At 38.7% G+C, this 19,211-nt stretch overlaps 1 protein-coding gene across 1 annotated transcript; it reads right to left on the bottom strand.

The window, feature by feature from the left end:
- Window positions 1-673: 673 nt before the first annotated feature.
- Window positions 674-19,136, bottom strand: LOC311075027 (uncharacterized protein). Its single transcript, XM_084102082.1, has 8 exons — window positions 18,981-19,136; window positions 7,405-7,620; window positions 6,273-6,579; window positions 5,507-5,589; window positions 4,983-5,053; window positions 4,718-4,777; window positions 4,468-4,511; window positions 674-2,515 (listed from the first exon to the last, which is right to left on the bottom strand). The coding sequence occupies exons 1-7, from the start codon at window positions 19,033-19,035 to the stop codon at window positions 4,470-4,472; spliced, it is 834 nt and encodes a 277-aa protein (XP_083958208.1). The 5' UTR covers window positions 19,036-19,136; the 3' UTR covers window positions 674-2,515; window positions 4,468-4,469.
- Window positions 19,137-19,211: the final 75 nt, after the last annotated feature.

The following is a 19,211-nucleotide window of genomic DNA, read 5'->3' as shown; positions in this document are numbered from 1 at the left end:
TCATCATGATGTGTTGAGCTGAATGATGAGTAAAGATGTGAACTATGGAGCATTTAAACCATTTATCAGTTTTTTAAATTTAAATGCCAAATGCAGTTTTATTAATTTACTTTATTAATTTATTAATTTAAGTACATTGCATGTGCAAACACATCAAAATAGGTGCACCTCTGTAATGCATGACAAAAACTTAACAATTTAAAATGTACTTCAAAATAAACTTTTAATTTATTACAAAGTGCACTTTTTAAAAGTGTTGAAGTCCGCCTGTACTCAATAACTGCATCCCTTAAAACTCATCTTTGATCACCAAAATGACATATTTAAATGTTTTTTCCTTGCCTCATTTAGTATGCGCGGTTCTATGAATATGCAAATGAGCCCCGCCTCCACTCACTCACTCAGCTCAGAGATCCACTGGTTGACGATCACACGTTGATCTGATTGGTTACAAGGTAGTTTGTGACGTCAGAAACACCAGCGATTTCAAAGCGTGTTTTTGAGACTGTCTTTGGTTCACTGCAGTTTTAAGGAGGAAATACTCAGCAATGCTGTCGACTTATGAATTTACACATGGTGTGTCTTAAAGCATATTAAAAACACCACATACACACATAAACAACATTAAAAGCTGGATTTTCACCACTTTAAAAATCATAGTCATGAAAGTGTAAAAAGTCACCTTTTATTTTATTAATATATTTTCAGCAAGTACAGTTTTTTAAAAATAGATTTTTAAGATTTAAAGTATACATTAAACTTCACATTTCAAACAATTAGTTTTTCACAAAAGTAGGAAAGAAAGTTTCTGACATTCACAATAATGGGAACATTGTTGTTGTCACTCACATTTTCTTCATAAAATATCAAAGTTTATCAAGTTTATCAGCATTAATCAATAATCATACATCATTCATAGAGAGATAAGCATATATGCTCTCAGAATTAATCAAATTCAATTCTTAAATATTAACCGCTGCACCGTTAGAAATAAATATAATTTTACAGCTATAATGTTCTGTAATTTTTTACAGAATTAGCCTGTTTTGTCATTATACAATAAAATACATTGAAAAAATACAAATAAATAGTTTTACAGATATCTCCTGTAATAGAGCAGAATCTGTCTCAGCTGCCAGACTTTACCAGGTTTTATTTTTTAAGTGTGGCATAATCAACATGTTCATTGTATGGAAGCCCGTTTCTGTCACTTCAGGGGGGAAATCATGCTTTGGTAATCATGCTTTGGTAAAGTCAGAATTATGATATTAAAAGTCTTAATTTAATGACATAAAGGTTGAAGTTATGTCGCCCGTTGGTTATCAGCATCTAAACACGATTCTCAGTCCAGGAACTTTGTCGTATTTTGAGCAGCATGAGAAACTAAACTTGTATTGAGATTGACACAGAAAGCAAGAGAAAAGCCTTTCCTTTATCATCACAGAACAACCGAGACTCAGAGGAACGACTAAACACACTCGAGGCCTAGAGAGATGAAATGCTTCTAACTTAAGCATCGCGTGTCATGCGTGAGATATGGCAAGCCAGAGGGGTCAGAGTTACGCTATCGATGAATCGTGTTTACCAATCGCGTGTTTGACTGCGTTTAAGAAGGATTGAACGGCTCCTGTCAGTCTCTAAAGCACAAGCTCACTGAACTCTGCACTCACTCTCGCGAAAACTCCCGTTATAATAACAAAATCTGTCTTAAATGTAAAATGAATTTACATTGTGTTTACCCTTTGTGCATTTTCATTGGTTAAGTGGATTCTGAGCACCTGTGATTGGCCACTAGATCGCGCGCTCATCAGACATGACTGCGATGCTTCTAAAAGCATGTTGTAAAGAAACCTTTGATGAAGGGTATATTATATTTAGCGGAACTGAACACACCGCTACCGCACAAAAGACGGACACTTGCTTCTACATTTGTTGTACGTGGCACCAGGAGTACAGGTACAGGTACGCTTGACAACTAATGACATACTAAGTCATAATTTTAAATAAAAACAAAATAAATTCTAAGATAAAAACTAGGACTTTCTATGTTATAATTATGACTTTTTATGTGATAATTATGGCTTTTAAGTCAGAATTTTGATTTATGTCATCATTTCGATTTTTATCTTATAGCTGTGATTTAGAAACGCATGTTTTTTTCTTATATTGCAGAAATGGGCTTCCATAAAATTGCACTATTTATGAACTGTGAAAATACTGTTATCTAGAAACAGAGTTATGGTAATCATAGGTCATGTTGAAGCACCTATTAAAAAGACACACACACACACACACACACACACTTGAAAGCAAACAGCACGATGATGAATGATGATGATGATGATGAATGATGTTGAATGTCTCTGAGGCCCCCTGGAGGACTGAGCCTGTCATGACAGCAGTGACACAGGACGATATCCCTGCCTTCTCTCCACAGTGCCGTTAGCGCTCAGGCTTGCTGAGGCTTCAGGGAAGACTCCAGTGAATCAGTGGATTCCTCCATTCCTGATGTCGCCTAATGAGATAAAACACAAATCAAGACAAAATCAAGACACACAATCAGAAAAGTCATTCTGATCCTAACTACAGCAAACAAGTATCACGTATTTATTTATATACTTTTCTAAGTGATCTTTTTTTAAAGAAATATACTTTTTATTCATCAAGGACTAATTAAACTGATCAAAAGTGACAGTAAAGACATTTATAATGTCTAGACAAGAGATTCTATTTCAAATAAATGCTGTTCTTTTGAACCTTCTGTTCATCAAAGAATTCTGAAAAATAAAATGTATCACACTTCCCACAGAAATATGACATTGACAATAATCATAAATGTTTCTTGATCATCAAATCATCATATTAGAATGATTTCTGAAGGATCATGTGACACTGAAGACTGGAGTAATGATGCTGAAAATTCAGCTTTGATCACAGGAATAAATTACACTTTACTATACACTCACCTAAAGGATTATTAGGAACACCATACTAATACTGTGTTTGACCCCCTTTCGCCTTCAGAACTGCCTTAATTCTACGTGGCATTGATTCAACAAGGTGCTGAAAGCATTCTTTAGAAATGTTGGCCCATATTGATAGGATAGCATCTTGCAGTTGATGGAGATTTGTGGGATGCACATCCAGGGCACGAAGCTCCCGTTCCACCACATCCCAGAGATGCTCTATTGGGTTGAGATCTGGTGACTGTGGGGGCCATTTTAGTACAGTGAACTCATTGTCATGTTCAAGAAACCAATTTGAAATGATTCGAGCTTTGTGACATGGTGCATTATCCTGCTGGAAGTAGCCATCAGAGGATGGGTACATGGTGGTCATAAAGGGATGGACATGGTCAGAAACAATGCTCAGGTAGGCCGTGGCATTTAAACAATGCCCAATTGGCACTAAGGGGCCTAAAGTGTGCCAAGAAAACATCCCCCACACCATTACACCACCACCACCAGCCTGCACAGTGGTAACAAGGCATGATGGATCCATGTTCTCATTCTGTTTACGCCAAATTCTGACTCTACCATCTGAATGTCTCAACAGAAATCGAGACTCATCAGACCAGGCAACATTTTTCCAGTCTTCAACTGTCCAATTTTGGTGAGCTCGTGCAAATTGTAGCCTCTTTTTCCTATTTGTAGTGGAGATGAGTGGTACCCAGTGGGGTCTTCTGCTGTTGTAGGCCATCCGCCTCAAGGTTGTGCGTGTTGTGGCTTCACAAATGCTTTGCTGCATACCTCGGTTGTAACGAGTGGTTATTTCAGTCAAAGTTGCTCTTCTATCAGCTTGAATCAGTCGGCCCATTCTCCTCTGACCTCTAGCATCAACAAGGCATTTTCGCCCACAGGACTGCCGCATACTGGATGTTTTTCCCTTTTCACACCATTCTTTGTAAACCCTAGAAATGGTTGTGCGTGAAAATCCCAGTAACTGAGCAGATTGTGAAATACTCAGACCGGCCCGTCTGGCACCAACAACCATGCCACGCTCAAAATTGCTTAGATCACCTTTCTTTCCCATTCTGACATTCAGTTTGGAGTTCAGGAGATTGTCTTGACCAGGACCACACCCCCAAATGCATTGAAGCAACTGCCATGTGATTGGTTGATTAGATAATTGCATTAATGAGAAATTGAACAGGTGTTCCTAATAATCCTTTAGGTGAGTGTATATATACATAGAAAACAGATGATTTACATTGGAATAATATTTCACTGTTTTTACTGAATTTTTGATCAAACAAATGCAGATTTGGTGAGCAGAAGAGACTCTTTCAGACACATTAAAACATCTGATCGAACCCAAACTTTTGAACGGAAGTTCCAGCTTCTAAATAATAATTCATAAGATCAGGGGATTTAGTTTAATGAATACAGCTTTGAATAAATGGAAAAGATTTTCATGCAGAAACTACTGATTTATTGACCAATAGTAGATATTAATAAACAGACTCACAGTCACGTCTCCCTGATGTTCACATAATCTGACTCTGCCCGGCGCTAGAAGACAAACACAAGACTCAGTCATTCAAAAGATCAGATTAACCAATTTTATAAGTATTTTAAAGCATTTTTTTTTCCTTTCCAATACAAAAATGACACAAATGCACGCACGCACACGCGCACCCACACACACACGCACGCGCACGCACACACACACTGAGGTATTTCAGTGGTGTTTCACTATAGTATAGCAGTAGACGTACCTCAGTGTTTGCTGTGAGTTCAGCCATGATCTCGTAAGCTTCTTCACTGCAGACTTGAGACTGCAAGAACACAAACAGCAACAGACATTCATGAGATTCAGGTTTCTGTGAATCTGTTCGATCTGTTGTTCCTTTGAATGTAGTACAAAAGTTTTTCCCAGGAGGATCCCAAAACTAATGCTGAATCAATGTGTGATGCAGACAGAAACACGTGATGAAGATGAAGATGAAGATGATGATGAAGAAGCGATGCTTCTGAACTCACGTGTGAGGATCGTTTCCGGTGCATCATCACGTACTGCCCTTCCTCTGCTGGATTCACAGGTTTCAAGAATCCTGAAAGAATAGGTTCAGTTTAAAACAGTTGTGGCTATAAACCTGTAACATGTCCATTATGGTTTGCCAGACAACAACAAAATGTTTTAAGAACAAATGTAAAACAAAGTTATGAAAACATTATTTCTCTGAACGTTCCAAACATCCAGCGTTTTCAGTGGTTTAAAAAAGAAATTCTCGGTTATGTGAACATTAAACGAACGTTACATTGTTTCATTCTTCAAACATTATGGAATGTTACTTTTGAATGTTCTCTGAACGTTCTGAAAGCAACATTTAAAAAACGTTAAATTAACATCCAAATAAAATGTTTCGGGAAAAAAACTTCCTTAAATGATATAAATAATATTTTTGTGCCAACATTTTATTAGAGTCCTAATAATGTTTAATTTATGTTACTGGGAGAGTTTGAGAGAACCTTGACCTCATGTATTTATTCACAGAAAAACTTACTTTCTTTTAGTTTCAGTCCTGAGCAAATGATCATGATCAGGAGGGTTTCCACGACCACAGGCAACAGAAACAGAACAGCCGTCCTACAATACAACAGAATAAAGACATATTTCAGCTTTTGAATAACTGCATACATACATGAAAATGGCATAATGTCAATGATAATATTTTTGTAAAAACGAGAAACAAAAAGCCACAGATGTACTATTGGAAGTTCTCAAATTCAAATGGACATAACAGTTTAATATTCTGTGATTATCTCCTCACCCACACGTCCTTCCAAAACTACATGACGTTAATTCTAGATATTTTGACAAATATTCACAAAAATGAAGAGAATATCATGCATCCAAATAGCAACCGTAAGCAACAGGCTATTATATGATTTATTTTACTTTTGTATTTTGAAATCTGCATTGATCATATGAAAAAGAGCAGCTTTGACATTATTTATAATATCTACTAAAGCACTAAAGCATGGTTTCATAAACTGGGGTTAGTTTAGAGTTGATGAAAAGCTAATAATTCAAGAAATTCAATCCTAAAATTGAAAATTAAAATAATAAAATAAACGATTAAATAAAACACTACACTAAAAAAATCATAATAAATAACCTGTGAACGTGTGTTGAATTATTGAAATCTTAACACTGAAGACATTATTTCTGATGACAGTCACAGGGATGATGTGAGTTTGAAGCAGAAGACGGAGAGGATGATCTGTGTGTGTGTGTGTGTGTGTGTGTGTGTGTGTGTGTGTTCTCACCTCTTGCGGGCGGTGATCTCCTCGTCATGTACAGTGATGTGAACCGGCATCTGCAGATGGGGTGTGGAGCACAGGTACCAGCCCGTGTTGTTCATCCTCAGTTTGCTCATCTTCACAGTCGTGCGTCTCTCTTCTTGTCTGATCTCGACCGAGGCTCCGTCTAAAGTCCCGGACGGCACCGTCACGCAGCCGCCGGCGAACTTACACCACGAGACCTTAATTTTCTCGCGGTGAAAGCAGGAGACGGACACACTGCCGCCCTCAGACCCGCTCTCGCTCTGGCGCTCCACATACAGCCTCGGCGAGTCTGGAGGACACAGTCTTCACTCAGCAGATGTGTGCCAATAATAATAATAATGTTATTTATACTCTATTTCATCGTTGTTTTTGGAACTCATTACAAGTAATTTCAGTTAGCCTACGTAATCAGATTACTTTTTAACTAATCTTTAAATAACTAGTAAAGTAAAGCATTACTTTTTCAAATAAGTAACACTAGTTTCACATGTAGGCTACTGACTGACAGCTCTCCTGTCCCCGATGTTCAGAGAAATAAAGTGAGGTGTGTGTGTGTGAGTGTGTGTGTGTGTGAGTGTGTGTGTGTGTGTGTGTGTGTGAGTGTGTGTGTGCGTGAGTGTGTGTTAGGGTGTGTGTGTGTGTGTGTGTGTGTGTGTGTGTGTGTGTGTGAGTGTGTGTTAGAGTGTGTGTGTGTGTGTGTGTGTGTGCGCGTGTGTGTGTGCGCGCGTGTGTGTGTGTGTTCATGTTTTTCTATCCTGGTGGGGACTTCAACCTGAATGCACACAGACTCATGGGGACTCGTGTCACAGTGGGGACCTAAACTGAGGTACACAAGCTTATAAATCATACAGAATGAGTTTTTTTTTTAAATGTAAAAATGCAGAAAGTTTTCTGTGATGGGGAGGTTTAGGGGTAGGGTTAGTGTGTGTGTGTGTGTGTGTGTGTGTGTGTGTGTGTGTGATGGGTAGGGGTAGGGTTAGTGTAAGGAGATAGAATATACAGTTTGTACAGTATAAAAACTATTAAGTCTATGGAGAGTCCCCACAAAGATAGTGAACCAGACGTGTGTGTGTGTGTGCATGTGTGTGTGTGTGTGTGTGTGTGAGAGTCTGACCTGGTGTGACCTCCAGGAAGAAGTGTTCCTGTTGATCAGCTCTGCGAGAAATGCGAGCAGGACAGGAGAAACAAGCCGACTCCCGGACATCATCCATGTGGACCGTCAGGATCTTGACACGATCACTCCCCAGCTCTTGTTTATATAAACAAGGAATTATGATAGACTGTCCGCTCTGAACTGAGACGTTCCTGACCGTACTGACGTTCTGAGCACCTGACGAAAGAGAAATTATATATTCAAATATTCAATTAATCCAAAGTCTGTGGCTTTTTATGCTATTTTGATTTATTTCAACATATATTCAAATAAATACATATAACTTTCTTTGTTCAAAATGAACAAAATTAAAATAATGAGTCAGTTCAGTTTATTTCTTCAGCACATTTAATAACAGCAACAAGCCGGACCAAAGCTCTGGACAATACAAAATAAAAAGATTATAAGATAACGGATAAAAGGAAACAGAGAAGAACAAAACAAAAGCCAATGAAGAGCAATGTTTTAGGACACTATGGCCCTATCTCGCACCCAGCGCAATAGACTTTGTACAGCGACGCATGTGTCATTCCTATTTCTCACCCGATGCACAGCGGACTCTTCCCTCCACAGACGCACGTCGGTAAATTAGGGAATGAACTTGCGCTCCCGGGGGCAGTTCAGCGAAGAGAGGAGGCGTGATCCGGCACAAACGTTCCCTGGTGCTATTTTGCAGGTTCAGAAAACAATTCCATCACAGACCAGGAGAAACCTAGTCTAAAGTCAGTGGCGCGTTGCGCATGTTATTCAGATGCTATTTTAAGGACGCATGCTTGGCCATGATCAATGTAGCGAGTGCACAACACACACACACTTTGATTCTCTCATCTACACAGAAGCAGCAGTTCCATTTTATCAAAACATACATTATTACAAGGAAAAATATTCCACATGAGGGAAATCATTGAAGATGTGAAAAAATAGGCATAAATCATAATAAAAAATGACGTCGGTCTCCTCGGCTGTGAACCGCTCCTGGCAAATCCGCCGTTATAACAGCAATCCGCCATGGAACAAGCGCGCCTGCTCTTAAAGGGAATGTGAGATGACGCTCTGATTGGTTTATTTCACGTTACGCCCAAACCACACCTATGAGTAATGAAGCGACTTCAGACCAACACATTTTAGAGTCATTTATCCCGCCGGTATAATAGCAACAGCGCCCGAGATCCGCCCACAAAGTTACTTGCGTTTCGCGCTTGATACTTGTGTTTCAGATCGTTAAAATAGGGCCCAGAGTGTGAGTGCAGAGAAAGCCCTCAGTAAATGTGTTTTGGAAGCAAATCACAGAAAGCCTCTCTTACAGCGCCGACACAGTGAGTTCGTGAACCTTCAGACGTTAGTGAGGGATTATAGCGGAGGAGTAAAATAGACAGATAACTCGACGTTTGATTAAAGATTTATAGACAAGTAATAGGATTTTAAACTCAATTCTATAATTAACGGCAACCAGTGTAGATCTTTCAGAAGGAGAGAGACATTTACATCCTTTCAGAAAATGTGCATCTGCATTTTGAATCACTCGTAAACAAGAAATGTGAGACTTAGATTTACCATAGTAGATGCAGTTGCAATAATGCAGCCTAGCCATAATAAAAGCAGGGATTGCAACTTCCAGAGAATTCTCGGATAGAAACGGCTTAATTTTAGCAAGCAGAGATGAAAGACTAGAACCGATCCCAGAGATAATGTGCTTATTAAACTTCAGAGAACTGTCAAACTCCTCACAGGAGAAACAGAGGGACAAACATCTCCTCTGCTGAATCTGCATTCAAAAACGCACGTTTTGAGAAAGCCAACACTCAACCTCATCCAAACATCTGTGCCGGGACACGGGGAATCTGCGGATCATGAGCGCAGAACTGAAACAAAACCCTGTTTCCTACACACAGAACCCAGGGGAAAGCAGACAGAGTGAGAAAAGAGCAGGAGACAGAAGCACTGACGAGAAGTTTCTGTTGGTTAAAAAATACTTTTTTAAAGGCATTCGCTCCAAACCCACACCAGACATTAATCTGATAAAGAGAATAAGACATCTGATCGGAGAAAAGAGAACAGACCGAGCTCGTAATAAAACAAGAATCAACATCAGCTCGGCTTCAGGAGGAGAACTGAGGGTTGTTCCATAAAAGATGCTAAGAAAAGCGGGGATTAAACTCCAAAACCCGACTTGAATAAACCTAACAAATAAGTTGGGGCTAAAGCGGTTTCATAAAAGGTAATTCAAGTTCACGCAATCCCACTAATTTGATCCAGGTGTATCTAGTCTAGATAACTGCGTGTGCACGCGTTTCTTAGCCTGACAGTTAGCCTGCCCTGGACCAGGCTAGTTTCCCAGCATAAGTTGCCAGAGTAACTGAGGTCAAACTATTTTAAGTTTGCTTTATGAAACAGAATCAACCGACAATAAGTCTGACTAACCAAAATAAGCCTGGCTTGTATTCTAATCTTGTTTTATGGAACAACCCTCTGCTGTACGAGTGTCACAGAGATGAAGGTGTTGCTTCTCATCAGGAGATGATGGTGTTGTATTGAACACATAAACTCGTTGTAAGAAGTATCCACTGAAGGCAAGCCTTGAGAACCCAAGTGCAGCTTTACTGACAACATAATCCAAAAACATGAAACAAAAGCATGACATGAAACAAGACAAAAAGCTATGAACATAAACTCGCACAACAGTGGTTACAGGAATTAATACTAGACATTAATACACAGACTAAAGACAAGACAAGGGACACCTGTGAACAATGAGCAGACACTTAACCAATGACAAGACACATGGCAGGATCACATGACAAACAGGGAATCACATGACAAACATGAAGCATGACAAGAACAAACCCAGAATCGTGATACTCGTGTGTGTCTGGTACAACTGGTATATCTCTGAAGACTAGCAGTCAATGATTTATGAGCAACAGGACAATCTCTCTCTCTCTCTCTGTCCCTCTCTCTCTCTCTCTCTGTCTCTCTCTCTCTGTCCCTCTCTCTCTCTCTCTCTCTGTCTCTCTCTCTCTGTCTCTCTCTCTCTCTCTGTCTCTGTCTCTCTCTCTCTCTCTGTCTTTCTTTCTCTCTCTTGTACGCATGTGCGTGTTTGGCGTGGTGAGGAGTGTGAGGGGTTTGATTGATCTTTAATTATTTCTCTTTTTTTCCATACTTTATGGGGGTTTTTTTCTCACCTTAGTTTTAAATAATTTGTGAAGTGGTAAGATCTTGTTTTTTATTTTGTTTGCATCCATTCGTGGACGATAAACATGGCCTCGCCTTCTAATGAGGGAACGCCGGTTTTCTCCATTGGAAATGGATGCAAATGTTTTCCCGATCAAATTTGTATGGTGGAGCGGAGGATGTACTTATGGCTATGGGAAAGGTTGTTGGCCATGATAATTGTTTCGGCGTCTAGGATGAATAAGGCCGTTGTTGTGTTTTTAGAAGAAGAGAAATTTGTGAATGTGCTTGTGGAGAGTGGAATAGAAATGTCGGACACGTTTGTGCAGGTGACACCTCTGCGTTCCCCTGCGACGCGTGTCATCATCTCGAATGAGCCCCCGTTCATAAAAAACGAAGCGATTATAAAAGAACTAAGTTGCTTTGGAAAATTTGCGAGTACAATTAGAGCTGTTCCGCTCGGCTGTAAGAACGAGGCACTGAAGCACGTAACGTCTTTTCGGAGACAGGTTTTCATGTTTTTGCAAGCACCGACAAAGTTTTTGGAAGTGTCTTTCCGTATACAACACGGTGAAAGCTCTTACATGATTTTCGCAACAACGGAAAGTATGAGATGTTTTGAATGTGGGGACTTAGGTCACAAGAAATTGTTTTGTCCTCACAGAAAACAAAACGAGGAGAAAAGTGCAGAGACTGAAAACAATGAAATGAGAATTCAGTCGGATCGCGGTAAAACTGACAAAACCGAAAAAAGACCCACGCTGGTAAAAGAGACGCCTGCGCAATCGAAAAATAAAAAACAAAAAGTACAAAACGAAAAACAAATTGAGGAGACTCAGGATAAAAACCCAGCCAACAGTGGACGTACTCATTCCCTTGAGAACATACAGCTTTCAGAAGGACAGGTTGAGTCAGATAAGGATCCAATGTCAAGATCAGAGGTGAGTGACTCTTCCTTTTCTAAAGTGCTTGGTGTTTCAGAAGGAGCTGTTCAGAGTATTATATGTGGCAAGGATATGGAAATTGAAAAGGCTAGTGGAAGTGGTTTACAGTTTGTTAAGAATGATGAAGATGATGATGATGTGTGTGTAGATGAATCAAGATGTGATAGTGACAGCTGTTCAGAAGTTTCTGAGTTTGAGTTGAGTCAATCATCTGGGGATTTGTATACTGTGTAAGAAGTTAACGACTTTCTGGATCAAACAAAAGGACAGAAAGTTGATGTCCTGAAGTTTTTTCCTGAAGCTGCCAAATTCTTGAGGTCAGTTATGAGTGTTCAGAAAAGTGTAGGTAGTGACGTCATATCAAAACAAAAAAGATTTAGTTTGAAGAAACTGGCTACAGTAGTTCGTAAAAGTTTAAAAGGAAAGAGAAAGAATAAATAGGTTCACATGGCTATGGGTGCTGCCCTTATCTTTTTCTTTCTCTGTCTTTTCTTTCTTGTTTCTCTTCCCCTCTTTTAACATGCAAATCTTAAGAGTTAGTTCTTTAAACGTTAACGGAGCGAGGAATAGAGAAAAACGAGGTTTATTAACGGAGTTTCTTAAGCTTAAAGAATCGCATGTAACCTTTTTACAAGAAACTCACAGTGATGAGAGTAATGAGGCAGATTGGGGATTGTGTTGGGAGGGCAGTTACTCTTTAAGCCATGGAACAAATTTAAGTGCTGGGGTAGCCATACTTTTTTCACCTTACCTCAATGTTGATATCTTGTCAAGCATAGAATTAGAAAAAGGTCGCCTTCTTGTTGTAAAAACAAAAATTGATGAATATAATTTTATATTTGTTAATATTTATGCTCCAAATAGAAGTGCAGATAGAATAATTCTATTTAAAAGACTGAGAGAATATTTGAGAAATGTGAATGCAGATGATTTCCTAATAGTAGGAGGACTGGAATAGTACAGTTGATTTTACATTGGATAGGAATAATACTGAACCAGATTTTGAATCGTCTGCTTTGTTAAAAAAGGTTATATTTCAAAACAATTTGTTGGATGTGTGGAGAGAGAGGAATTTGAAAGTAAAAAAATATACGTGGGTAAAAATCACAAGGGAGAATAAGTGCAGCTAGATTAGATAGATTCTATGTTTGTAAGAGAACTAATAATAGGATTTTGGCTGCGAACATTGTACCATGTAGTTTTTCAGACCATCATTTTGTTTCTTGTAATTTTACTTTGTCACAGACTCAGTGCAAAAGTCCTTACTGGAAATTGAATGTACGTTTGTTACAGGAGAAAGACTTTATTGAGAGATATAAAGCTAGCGCAAGTTCTGCCAGGGAGACTCAATCATTTACGTCACTAATTGCCTCTTCAACTACCCATTCATTTTCTTGCTGTAGCATAAAAGGGCAGCACTTACTCATATCTGAGTCCGCAGATGCTGTTGCTCCAGCCACCACCTTCCTCCCCACCACCACTAAGACGGATCTTCTCCTCCATCCCCCCCCATCACGACCACCCAGGTGTCCACCATCACCATCCCCAACATCACTAAATGGGCTCTCCTCTCCAACCTGAAGTCTTCAAGACGCCCTCCCTTCCATCCACCCCACCACCACCAGATGGCCCCCTTCATCGCCTCGGGGGGTGAGCGGCGCCCCTGCCTTCATCTTCAGTCAGCAGTCGCTGATTCAATACCCCTGGAATTCGAGTCATGAACGGGGCCTCCGCCAAAGAATTTGATTGCTTGCAGAGCTCATTAATAAATGTCTATGCTACAGCATTAATTCTCCCGAGTCTTTCTGGCAGAATTAAATGTTTTTGGGGTTTTTGGGTTTCTCAGAAAAGTGAATATGAAAACTTAATTCAGTGGTGGGAATTGGGAAAAACACAAATTAGAATTTTTTGTCAACAGTTTTCTCCTTTCTCTACAACACAGATTAAGAGAAAAATCAACGAATTAGAAAAGGAAATAATACAGATAACATCGAATTTGGTGATGCAACCAGATACTGTGATGACTGAGAACTTATGTGAGAGAAAGAATACTCTTACCTCTCTTTTACAGTGCAAGCTAAGGGGGCACTTATAAGGTCACGTTTTTTGTCAGTACGTGATATGGATGCACCAACTACATATTTTTTTAATCTGGAAAAAGTCTCAAAAAAGCAGAGTGTAATGCATTGTCTGACATGATGGGTCTAAAACGTCTGACCCAAAGAAGATGAGGAAAATTGCTGTGGACTTTTATTCAGAACTCTTTAGAGCTGAAAACTGTGATTCACAGAGTACATCGGACTTGCTTGAACAACTTCCTACTCTTAATGAAAAACAACGTGAAAGTTTGGACAATGTTTTTTCTTTTCAAGAATTGACTGAAGCAGTACAACAGTTGAAACCTGGTCGTGCACCAGGTATTGATGGTCTGCCGGGGGAATTCTATAAAATGTGGGGAATCATAAAGACTTCTATAAGGTTGTACAGGAATGTTATGAGGAACAGTATCTTCCCAGGAGTTGTCAGAGGGCTGTTCTTGTTCTTATTCCCAAAAAAGGAGACATAATTCTCATGAAGAACTGGAGACCCGTTTCCATCCTCACTACTGACTATAAAATTCTGGCAAAAATTTTGGTCAATAGATTGAAGTGTGTTTTGGGCAATATCATTCATAAGGATCAATCATATTGTATTCCGGATAGAACTATTTATGATAACATTTTTTTAGTGAGAGATTTACTGGATTATTGTAAATTAAATGGTATCAATTTAGGTCTTCTATCATTAGATCAAGAGAAGGCGTTTGATCGTGTAGATCATGAGTATTTATTCAGAACACTAAGAGCTTTTGGTTGTGGTGATGGTTTTTTATCCTGGATTAAGAGTTTGCATACAAACGCTTCGTGTTTAGTGAAAATTGGAGGAGATTCAAATGCAAAGGGGAATCAGACAGGGATGTCCTTTGTCTGGTCAGTTGTATGCATTAGTAGTCGAACCTTTGTTGTGTTTATTTAGGAGAAATGTGTCTGGTATATGTATAGGAAACAGTATTCATAATGAAATTAAGCTGACCGCATACGCAGATGATATCACTGTATTTATCAAGAATCAAAAAGATGTAAACACAATTAGTAAGTGTCTATGTTTATATGAAAAGGCATCATCTGCTAAGTTAAATTGGAGTAAAACGGAAGCTTTGTGGTGTCTTGAACATTCAACAGAAGACTTACCAGTTATTCCTGAAAATGTAAAATGGGGAAAAATAGGTTTTAAATTTTTAGGGATTTATTTAGGAAGTAAAGAGAGTTTAAAAAAAAGAATTGGGAGAATGTAAAAGATAAAGTATGTGCTAAATTGTCTAAATGGAATTGGTTGCTGCCTCAGCTATCATATAGGGGAAGGGTGCTGGTTATCAACAATTTAGTGGCATCCACCCTGGCTTAAGAGTTTCTTTAGCAGAGGAGAAAATGTCAGAAAGACGAAGAGGGAGAAGAAATGTGTTGCAGACAATGAATAACAGTGAGTTAATAAGACGCTATAGATTAAATCGTGCAGGGATCATGTTTGAGACAGATCTTATTAGAGACACGCTAACATCTCCAACACAGCACAGAAATGCCATAGCGCCTGAAATGAAAGTAATCACTACATTACGATATTTGTACTATTCATTATCCGCGTACTGCTGCTGCTGTTGTTGTCTTTGGATACAGGAAGAAGAATCGGAAATGACGCATATTGCGTCTTAAGGTTGTCCGTACGTCCAGACGCTAACCGTGCGTCGCCGTTTACATCGGGATATTGCCAATTGATTACAAATTCCATGTATACAGGAGTAACTCTCTCTGCTCACGCATGTAAACGGGTTATTCCGAATGTTTCAGAAACCCAAATAGTGACCTTAACCCGACCATAACCCGATATTTGACAGCTTGTAAACGTAGTCACTGATTAGTCGTCAACTCTCTCTCTTTTTGTGACAGGCATCAATGTATCTTGCCGCTAGTATGATACAATCTCTTTTCTTTTTGTTTTGTTGTTCAATTTTAGGAAGTTAGGGCAAAGTATTTCAAATTTTGTGTAAAAAGTCCCTCTAATGTCCTCATAGTTGGGAGAGCTGGAGAGAAAGTGTTGCTCTGTCTCCACCTCTCCCTGGTCACAGTACGGGCAGATGCGCCTCTCTCTGGGCAGCCAGTTCTGTCTGTATCACACACACACACACACACACACACACAGAGTTCTGCCTGTATCTGCCCGTCTCGACAGTTAGGCTGTGATTGCTCAGTCTGTACCTCGTCATTCTTCTTCTGAGTGTGCAGTCCTTCACTGCACTCAAGTATCCTGCGGTTGTGTAGTCTCTATTTAGGGCCAAATAACATTCTAGTTTACTTTGTTTTTGTGTTGTTTCAGTCCAGTAGGTCAGGTAATGCTCTTGCTTTCTCTTTCAGTTCATTTACAGCCAAATTTAGGTTTCTATTTGCACTTATCTTCAGCCCGAGGTATGTGTAGCTTGTGACATAATCAAGTTTGGTCATACCAAGGGTGAAGTTGTGTCCCTTTCCCTGACATCTGGGTCTTTTCTGAAAAGTTATTACTTTAGTGTTGGTTGGGTTGATGGTCAGGGCCCAGGTCTGCCAGAACTGATGCAGGGTGTCCAGGTTCTGCTGTAGACCCTCTTCTGTTGGAGACAGCAGGACCAGATCATCCGCAGACAGCAGGAGCTTCATAGAGGAGTCGTGAAGTGTGAGGCCAGGAGCTGCCGATTCTTCTAGGAGTTTCGCCAATTCATTAATGTAGATGTTGAAGAGGGTCGGTGATAGTGGGCAGCCCTGTCTCACACCCCGCCCTTGAGTGAAGAACTCGGTTTGTTTATGGCCAATTTTAATTGCACATTGATTGTTTGAGTACATTGTTTTTATAATGCTGTATGTTTTGCCCCCGATACCTGATTCTAGAAGTTTAGAAAGAAGGCCTTCATGCCAAATCAAATCAAAGGCCTTCTGGAAATCTACAAAGCAAGCAAATATTTTGGTTTTGTTTTGGTTGATGTGTTTATCGATCAGGGTATGCAGGGTGAAGATATGATCTGATGCTCTCCGATCTGGCTTTTGCTCAGGACACTGTGCTCTGTGAGGAAGTGGACGAGTCTCGTGTTGATGATGCTGCAGAACATCTTCCCCAGATCGCTGCTCACACAGATGCCTCTGTAATGGTTGGGGTCTGATGTGTCTCCACTCTTGAATATGGGCGTTATGAGTCCTCTATTCCAGGTGTCAGGGAAATGGCCAACACTCAGAACCAAGTTGAACAGTTTCATGATGGCCAATTTGAATTTGGGGTTTATGTTTTTAAGCATCTCGTTAAGGATGCCGTCTGGTTCTCTTGACTTTTTTTGTTGGCAGAGCCTGTATTTTATCCATCAGCTCTTCTTCTGTGATTGGGTAATCTAGTGGATTTTGGTGTTTGCCAATTATGTTTTCTATATGGTTTAATTTTTCATATATTTGTGTTTGTTTTATATTCATGTCTAATTTGCTATAAAGTTGTTCAAAGTGATTTTTCCAGGTGTCTCCGTCTTGTATTGTAATTTTTTCATGTTTCTTATTATTTAGGAGGTTCCAGTTGTCCCAGAAACTGTTTGATTGGACAGATTCTTCAATAGTTTTGAGCTGATTTTGGATGTACTGTTCTTTCTTCTTTCTGAGTGTATTTTTATATTTTTTAAGCTCTTCACAATAATGAAGACGTAAATCTGAATCGTCTGGTTGTCTGTGTTTTTGATTTGCAAGCTGTCTTAAATTTTTCTTTATTCTTTTACACTCCAAATCAAACCATTTTTCATTCTTTTGTTTTTGCTTATGGTTTTTCTTAGTGGTTTTAGATTAGATATTGTTGCCAGATAATCAAATATGTAATTACTGGGTTGTGGGTTTATGTTAGTATTTTCTTTCCTTTTTAGATACAGAGTAATTTGGCTGTGATCCGATAGGGGTGTTAGTGGTTTGACCGTGAATGCTCTGAAAGAGAATATATCTAAGTCTGTGATCATGTAGTCAACTGTTGAGCAACCATGAGATGAGCTGTAGGTGTATCTCCCTAGAGAGTCCTCTCTCTCTCTCTCTCTCTCTCTCTCTCTCTCTCTCTCTCTCTCTCTCTCTCTCTCTCTCTCTCATATTCATTCTCACACAGCCGAAGCAAAACCGAAACAACGTTCTTCCACAAAATGCAGTTTTGTTTTTTAACCGCTAGAAGGCCACGAGTTAAAAATTTTTTTTCTATTGAATATGTATCAGATAACAAGCAGATATAAAGGACAGAACAAATAGAACTTCTACAAGAATTAAATTATATCAAGTATATGTAAAGCTTCACATATTAAAATAAATAAATTAAAATAAATTAAAATAAAATAAAAAATAAAATAAAATAAAAGACATACACAGAGGAAACAGTGGTATTGTCAAAAAATATCATCAGAATATTTCAAGAATCTGTCACTTTTCTTGTTTTTAATCAACCTTAGAGACTTCATAATGTATCAATTTCAATTAAGAAATGCGGAAAAGTAGGCTGCGATTTAGAGAATTTCTGCTTGTGAATAATTTGTTTTTTTCCAAACAAACAAAATAAAAAAAATGCACAATGTAATTAACTGAAGTACTAGCTTTATCTTCTTTATAGTAACAGATTATATCCTTTAATTGAAAGGATTTGGAAGAATCAAGGTTCTTGCCAATATGAAGATATAACCTGTTCCAGAAGTTTTGAGTTTTTCACATTGGAAAAATAAATGGATCAGTGTTTCATCCTTATTCCCACAAAATGAGCAAGAACTGTCAACATCCATATATTTTGCAACAGTATCATTCACTGGGTATATTTTATGTAAGATCTTAAAATGGACTTCCTTAGTCTTATTTGAAATACAATACTTAAGAGGTAACATTACATAATACCGTTGAATCCCAGATTTTAAATATAGTGACATCATGAGCACCTTTAAAAAATGAATATATTACATTTTTTAATAAATATTACAATATATTAAAATATTAAATTAATCTAAAAGTCTGTGGCTTTTTATGCCATTTTAATTGTTCCTTAATACACATTTTATTTCAAATTATATTAACATGAATATACATTAAAAAATAAATAAAAAAAATCAATTTGATCCAAAAAATAGAGACAAATCTTTAATAGACTTTAAATCCCCCACCCCCCTCTCCAGCCCACCCCACCCCAATCCTAAAACCTTCTTATTTTTGATTTTTGAATACAGTCTGAGACTTTTTGACCCTTCTGTATATTCTTTATGCCAGTACCATATTTAATCTTCTTGACTTTATAAATTGTAGTTTTTGATCTATGGCTGAAGAATGAAAAATGCCAGAAGACTGGAGGAGTGTGTGATCGTCTCACCTGAGAGTCGGGTCAGGATGAACATGAGCAGAACAAAAGATGAGTCTCGATCCATCGCCGCCTCATTCTGAAGATGTTGTTGGTGATGTGTGTGAAATCTTTCCCATCTCTAGTTCCTCTTTTTCTGCAATACTCGCCACTGTGTTGCAAGAGTATATTTGTGGGCAGTGTGACAAAACTAATTGTTTATTTATAACAGTTTTTAAGTCATTGGAAACCCGTGTGATGCAT

Source organism: Abramis brama, assembly GCF_963993115.1.
Source record: "Abramis brama genome assembly, chromosome: 24".
NCBI lineage: Eukaryota > Metazoa > Chordata > Actinopteri > Cypriniformes > Leuciscidae > Abramis > Abramis brama.
Note: the sequence above shows the minus strand (reverse complement) of the source record. Positions and strands in the feature narration are given on the sequence as shown.

Coding starts and splice junctions, on each gene's coding strand:
- LOC311075027 (XM_084102082.1), bottom strand. CDS start 19,035: ATGGATCGAGACTCATCTTTTGTTCTGCTCATGTTCATCCTGACCCGA. Junction 5,590..6,272: donor GAGATCACCGCCCGCAAGAG/GTGAGAACACAC, acceptor GTTGTATTGTAG/GACGGCTGTTCTGTTTCTGT. Junction 5,054..5,506: donor AGGACTGAAACTAAAAGAAA/GTAAGTTTTTCT, acceptor CTATTCTTTCAG/GATTCTTGAAACCTGTGAAT.